The sequence below is a fragment of the Quercus suber genome, unplaced genomic scaffold, assembly GCF_002906115.3.
Source record: "Quercus suber isolate HL8 unplaced genomic scaffold, Cork oak 2.0 scaffold_249, whole genome shotgun sequence".
NCBI lineage: Eukaryota > Viridiplantae > Streptophyta > Magnoliopsida > Fagales > Fagaceae > Quercus > Quercus suber.
In genome coordinates, this window is record NW_027069705.1 from 537737 (window position 1) to 545013 (window position 7277).

At 35.7% G+C, this 7277-nt stretch overlaps 1 protein-coding gene across 1 annotated transcript; it reads right to left on the reverse strand.

The window, feature by feature from the left end:
- Positions 1-1188: 1188 nt before the first annotated feature.
- LOC136070651 (calcium-dependent protein kinase 29-like) lies at positions 1189-3807 on the reverse strand. The gene is made up of 2 exons (XM_065780879.1): positions 2971-3807; positions 1189-1340 (listed from the first exon to the last, which is right to left on the reverse strand). Exons 1-2 carry the CDS (start codon positions 3665-3667, stop codon positions 1189-1191), a joined length of 849 nt encoding a protein of 282 aa, XP_065636951.1. The 5' UTR covers positions 3668-3807.
- Positions 3808-7277: the final 3470 nt, after the last annotated feature.

Genomic DNA, 7277 nt, shown 5'->3' on the forward strand with positions numbered 1-7277 from the left:
ATAAAATTACAGCATAGTAAAAATTCTAATGAATCAATTTCACTTTATCATACTAAACATAATAATTTTAATATATTACAAACTATGGAATGTAAATTCTAAACCACAAGCCACCCCCATTGCATATAAAAACCAAGCAATTGACTTAATTGAAATAAAATGAACTTGTTCATATGGTCTGATTGAACGAGAAAAAAGTGTAAAGGAAACTAGAGGAGTCTTTGATTATTGCAACATCATTTACTTTTTTTTAAAAAAATTATAACCTTATTTTAATGGGGATAATAGACATGCAAATACCCAAAACTCTTCTAAAATCTTGAACCAACCCCAAATTTTTAAAAAGTTTCAATGGGGACAATCGTCCCCATTTAAGGTTATGTGGCTCCACCCCTAGTTGTTGGTCAAATGTCTCCAAGATCCTAAGTGGTAATTTTTATATTTTTGTTACATTTTTTTTTTTTTTGGGTGTAATATTAGTTGCAACAACAACAACCAATTGTAATACTAATTGAAATGTCAAAAAGGTATTTTCAGTAAACCAGAGGAAATATTTTAACGTGGTATATGTATGAGATCCTTTTGACATGAATTCCAATTAACCATGAAGAAACAAGAAATTGGATTATATTGTGGATCTTACTTCTATAAGCAACCAAGATGTTAAAGAAAAATCCCAGGGAGAGAACAAAAGGAATTTAGATGTGAAGATTCATCAATAGAAGACAATGATGAAAATTAGTCATTCCTTATTTTCACCAAGGAGATCTAGTCACACAACTTCCAAGTTTCCCTCTAGTGCAAACACCATAAAGGGGGATAAATTTCAGGATCTCACATAGCTATTGTTTGATAACCTAGGCTCTTCTTTTTTTGAGATAAATTCAACAATTATAATGGGGGAGGAGGGATTTGAACCTTGGATGTCTTCGTTGGAAATCCAAATAGATACTAATTAGCTCTTGGTGGTTGTGAAAGTCATTCTTAGACCTAGGATTTAATGCTAGTATTGGGTCTCTTGGGATGCATGTGTGCTATTGGTGGCTAGAAAAATCTATTTTCTTTGTGTACTTTGGAATTTAGGACCCCTGCATATTATGAGCTTTATTGAATTAAAACTTCTTTGGTAATAAACATACATTAATTACCCAAAAATAAACCATACCAGCTGAAATGTAAGCAAACACTTTACCTACCTCCCCAAAAAGGAGGCACCCCACTTAGAAGGATGTATAAAATGACTCCAGCGCTCCACACATCTATCTCCTTCCCATACTTTCTCTGCAATACCTCTGGGGCCACATAGTATGCATTTCCAACAATTTCCTTGTACATTTTTCCTGAAGAATATAAATTCATTTCTTCAGTATTAGTGAATGGAGAAATTGGTTAAACCAAAATATCCCTGCATGTAAACATAGTAATTTCCAAGAAAACAAATTCGTAAAGTAGAGATTGCATTTTCCCCTCTTCCTTATTTTCTTGTAAGAAACCTTAAAAGGTAAGGTTAAGCCAAGAAATCTGCTATTCATTCATGAGACCAATCAAAATATACTGCATTAGTGCTTTGCATTTATCTAAATTGATGGCAATGTTTCTTGCCACAAAAATCATTGGCATAGTTATTACCATACAGAGAAGGCAAAAATGTTTTTTGGATGAGCATGCATGTGTGACAAAAAAATTTGAAGCATCCAGACGAGGATTGCAATCATGAACATTTTTAACTTCTTCTTTTATGTGTTAAAATGGAGGCCATCATCTGCTTTATCATAAGTTCATAACTAATATTAAGCTCAAACCATTTCACAACTCAAATTATTCTTATGATATCAACTTCAAGAAAGTATGCACCGGCCTTTGTAGTGAAATGAGGGCGGGGGATATTTAGTGTTTGACTCATGAGAAAGCAAGCATAGTGGAATGTCTTGATAAATTACCAATTTTCCAAAAGCTTAGGTGGTTATAAAATGAAAATTTTAATTATTTCACCATTATTCTAACACTCCTCATGTGTAGGCCCAAATCCTCCTAGGTTCAAAATCAAGATCAATGCTTTGATACAAAGATAAATTTAACAATTTGTCTCTAAAGCTTAATCTGTTAAAAAAATGACGAATTTAATCATTTATTCCTTATTCTGACATATTTCAAATCGATTAATGTATTTTTCTGTCTGATAACAAACATTTTAAAAAAAATTTCCAGAAAAGCTTTTAAATAGAACATAGCAGCAAGACTTTCATATATCTGCTAGAATTTCTCCAGTTGAATTTGAAGGTAATGTCTACACTACACATCTAGTTGGTTAGTTGTCACCATGTGATGGAACCACAACGACGTGTTTTTTGTGTTCCTTTTCATTTTAATTATTAGAAGTTTAAAACCCGTTTATGTGGTTGACTAGTCTCTTTCAACATTGACTTCGTCAAGCTGGCCTATTATGGCAAGTTTAAATATTTTGTCTCACTTTTTTTATTTTTTTTATTCTCCACCAATAAATACTTGTCATGTGTCCACTTAATTAATTAAATATTATAATTATTGAGAGTATTTAATTAATTAGGTGAAGCATGGCAAGTATTTATTGGATAATGATAGTATTTAATTAATTAAGTGGACACGTGGCAAATAATTATTGGTGGAGTATAGAGTTGACAGAAAATTCCACAAAAATCTTTTAAGGCAAGTTTTGGATTTCTATAAGCACTTCTGAGCAAAGTCCCTTTCCAGCTTGCTATTGATGCATCAAATCACCATTTTTTTCTTGGTTGAGATATTAAAAACTAATGAAAGCACCCCCAACAAATGAATAGATAAACCATGGATAAGGAAATATGCAAACAAAACAAAACACTCATTTTGCAGAATTGATTATTAAAAATCAAACCAAATGAAGCAATAGAAGGCAACCCCAATAGCTAGAATGATAGAAATAGTGCAACAAAATGAACAAACTATATAACTAACCTTCTTCAATGAAGACAGAGAGACCAAAATCTATAGCTTTAATGGGAGAATGATCATCGCTAACCATCAAGAAATTCTCAGGCTTCAAGTCCCTATGTATCACCCCCATAAAATGACACACATGAACCACATTCACAATCTGCCTACCAATCGAAGCAGCTTCACGCTCTGAATAGCTCCCTTTATTGATGATCTGGTCGAAAAGCTCGCCACCAGTGCACAATTCCATGACCAAATGCAGATTTTGCTTGTCCTCATAAGCACCCTTGAATTCCACAATATTGGGTTGCCCTGTCAGGTGCTGCAGTATCAGAATCTCCCTCTTCACATCCTCAACATCTTTTGAAGTCACAATCTTTCGCCTTGAAATGGACTTGCACGCGTATTTTCGTCCCGTGGCTCTCTCTGTACAAAGATAAGTAACCCCAATCTGACCTCTACCCAGTTCTTTTTCAAGAATATAGAGGGAGTTGATATCAACGTAAGGCCTTTTAAGAACTATTCCAACCTCATCTGCAAGAGGAGCAGGCTTTGTTGGGAATGATGAAGAGGAAGAGGAAGGAAGAGTAGCTTTTTTTGATGTAGTTGGGCTAAACCGTTCTTGGGTACCCGTTGGAAATTGTTGTGGAGGTGGTGTGTCATCGGAGGAGCCTGAGGAGATTGGGATGTCACGGGATTTCTTAAAGTAGTTTCCCATTGAGAAAAACAGAGGAAGGACTCAGAGAGAGAGAGAGAGAGAGGGAGTTGAGTAGTGCTTTTGAGAATTTTATAACCTTCAATTTTTAGTTGCAAGAGAGCATAAAAGTTGATTTCATTTGCTCTACACTGTTTTTTTTTTTTTTTTTTTTTTTTTTTTTTTTTTAATTATTATTATAAATTTGTGCTTTGCTTTTGCCTCTTGAATGGTCCTAGGCATCATTCTTCTCTCTTTTTGCTCAGATACGCTTTTGCTAAGAAGAGAGAGAGAGAGGCACAGTGAAACAGTCTGAGCTGTGCAGTATTTGGTTATGTTTTGTCTCAATCTCAAAGAGAAGCATTTTTAACTTTTGTTTTACGTGATGGTTTAGTTTGATTTTAATTGTAGGATTTACATTAAAAACACATAAAAAGTGATGGAGTGAATGTTATACATATTTGTAAAAGAAGATAAGTGCCGTGAATTTTTTTGCAAATATATATAGCATTATTGTGCCCGTAAAATGCACAAACTTAATCAAAATTTATATGTAAATCCACGTCCTTTGGGAGTGTTCGTTTGCTCGGTGCACCTGGTCCCATGTGCGAGGCAAAATTCAAAAGTCTAATTCTGTAGCTTCATGTTTTCACCTATTGACTAGGCAGATGATTGGTAGACTTCCAAAGGGACCAAGTGCACGGCAAAATTCAAAAGTCTAATTCCGTAGCTTCATGTTTTCACCTATTGACTAGGCAGATGATTGGTAGACTTCCAAAGAAAGAGCTGGAAGCATGGGCTATGATTTCCTGGCCCTTGTGGAATGCTCGCAATTAGGCTGCGTTTGTTTTGGCTGAAAAGGGTCTCAGAAAATCATTTTACACCCTCTCTATGTGTTTGGTAAGCACTGAAAATTGGGTCAAACGAAAATCAATTTCCTCGTTGACCGTAAAATACACCTCTTGGCCCGTAAAACCATTTCAGGTTTTATTTTACCTTTAAAGCATTTACAGTCCTCACACACTCTCTTGAAGCTTCTCACACGCACTCCTCACAGACACTCCCAACCTCAGTTGTGACCTAGCTCCACAGAGCAAGACAACACCGGATGCAGGTCACCCTCTCCCTCACACCAGTTCGAGCTCCACCCATAGTCCGACGATCCAGCTTTTGAGTTTCCTCCAGTTCGATGACCCACAGTCTGCCGACCCACAGTTCGCCGATCCACCCACGGTGAGTTTCTTCCATTTTTTGAACAAATCAACTTTCGACACTCACCATTTCTATCCAATCCACCCTTCATTTCGTCCGACGACCCACAGTTTGCCGATCCCCCCACGGTGAGTTTCCTCCACTGTTTGAACAAATCAGCCTTTGACACTCACCATTTCCATCCAATCCACCTCCATTTCGTCCGATCCACCCTCCATTTTAACCTGACAACCTCACCTCACCTCACCTTCAATCCACACACCTCCTACCCACCCTCTACAAAAGTCGATCCACATCCCCTCAAACTTATCTAGCCAAAATCTACCCTCAAACCCATAAAGAACCCAAATGCTGATATTGATATCTCGGATCTGATCTATATATATATATATTTATTTATTTATTTATTTATTTACTTTTTACAATTATCCATTTTTTATTTAGTTATTGATTTAAGAAATTAACTTTTGTTGGTGTTACAATTATACAGAAATATATGTGCATAAATGTTGATATAAATTTTGTGTTGTGTTGGTTGATATCAATGTGAATGCCGTGTTGATATAAATTTTGTGTTGTGTTGGTTGATATCAATGTGAATGCTGTGTTGATATAAATTTTGTCGTGTTGATATAAATTTTGTGTTGTCTTGGTGAATGTATATGGCACTCTGTGAATACTGTGGACATAGTGGTTGTGTGTTTGTGGCTGTTTTTATATACTGTGCACTCAATAGCATGCTTGTTTATGTACCTCTTAGACCACAGTGTTTGTGATTTTTTAGATGAAGAAAAAAACTAAAGCCGCAATTCTTGCCTCAGTTGCATTTGTCCTCTTTGTAGGGGTTGCATTGGTAAGGAAATTGTGGTGTAGATGACTGCCTAGGGCACCTTATGTTAATCATGCAGCCGAAAGAAAGCATTACATAAATAGTGTTCTGCATGGAAGTGAGAGACTTTGTGTGAGTCAAATTAGGATGAAGCCTATAGCTTTCCACCAGTTATGTCACATCCTCACTGAGGGGGGGCACGTACGCCCAACTATTCACATGTCCGTTATGAAGCAAGTGCTAATTTTCTTACACATTATTGGTCATAATGTGATGTTCCGTGTAATTGGTAGTTGGTTCCATAAATCGACTGAGACTATTCATAGATCCTTCAAGTTCGTTCTTAAGGGGATCCTAAAATTATATAGAGCTTTAATAAGACTGCCTAGCAAAGATACACCTCCAGAGATAAGGGATAACAGAAGGTTCTATCCATATTTTAAGGTAAATACTGCGACTTGTGCATTTTTGTAAATTGTGAAGATTTGTGTAATTATAAACTATTATGTCTGTCGAAAATTAGGATTGTTTTAGAGTAATAAATGGTACACATGTTCGTGCATCTGTGCCACTTGAAATACAAGAAATGTTTCGTGGTTGCAAAGATGGAACCACGCAAAATGTGTTAGCTGCCATTAATTTTGACTTAAAGTCACTTATGTATTGGCTGGATGGGAAGGTAGTGCACGTGATTCACGTGTGTTAAATGATGCATTTGCTAGGCCAGGGGGATTTTCAATCCTCGAAGGTATTATAGGATTACTTCACCTTTTGGGTTTATTAGTTTAATAAATTTTGTGCATTTTCCTACGCATATTAGTGATTTGGTTTTATTTTTGAATATATGCAGGGAAATATTATCTTGGTGATGCTGAGTATGGTAATAAAAATGGAATTTTGTCACCTTATCAGAGTGTGCGATATTCACTTGAAAGAGTTTAGTGATCGTCCTCCTAAGAATGAACGAGAATTGTTCAACCTTCAACACTCTTCATTGAGAACTACCATTGAGCGAGGGTTTGGAGTGTTGAGGAAGCATTTTTGAGTGTTGGATCTTTTGAAACCCAAGTGAAAGTAGTGTTAGCATGTTGTGTGATTCATAATCACATTATGAGGGTTGATCCTACTGATTATATTATGGAAGTTGCAATGAACCAAGTAGAGTCTAGTGGCCCCCCACAAGAAACACAGTCATGTCGGGACTCCATTGAAGATAGTAGAGTGTGAAATGCTAAGAGAGATGAGATATGCCAAGCTATGTGGTCTGATTATACCAGGAGTGGAGAATAGTACTTTATTTAGATTTCTATGATTGTAATATGTGCTATATTTTTCTTTTCTGTAAGGACAATGTATTTACTATAGACTTCTGGTGGTGTAAGGAAAAAGTATTTTCAACATTACATTGTTATTTCCAACATTACATTGTTATTTCTAGTAGTTGTTTTGTTCTGTTGTGCACATTTATAAGCGTAGTTGTATGTGTGTTTGATTTGTTGTTCATATTCTGAGCGTAATTACTAAATGCTACTCTCATTATTAAATGCTACTCTCACTATACAATTTTCATATGTAGTAATGTTGAAAGGAAAA

Coding starts and splice junctions, on each gene's coding strand:
- LOC136070651 (XM_065780879.1), bottom strand. CDS start 3,667: ATGGGAAACTACTTTAAGAAATCCCGTGACATCCCAATCTCCTCAGGC. Junction 1,341..2,970: donor CTCTGTCTTCATTGAAGAAG/GTTAGTTATATA, acceptor TATATTCTTCAG/GAAAAATGTACAAGGAAATT.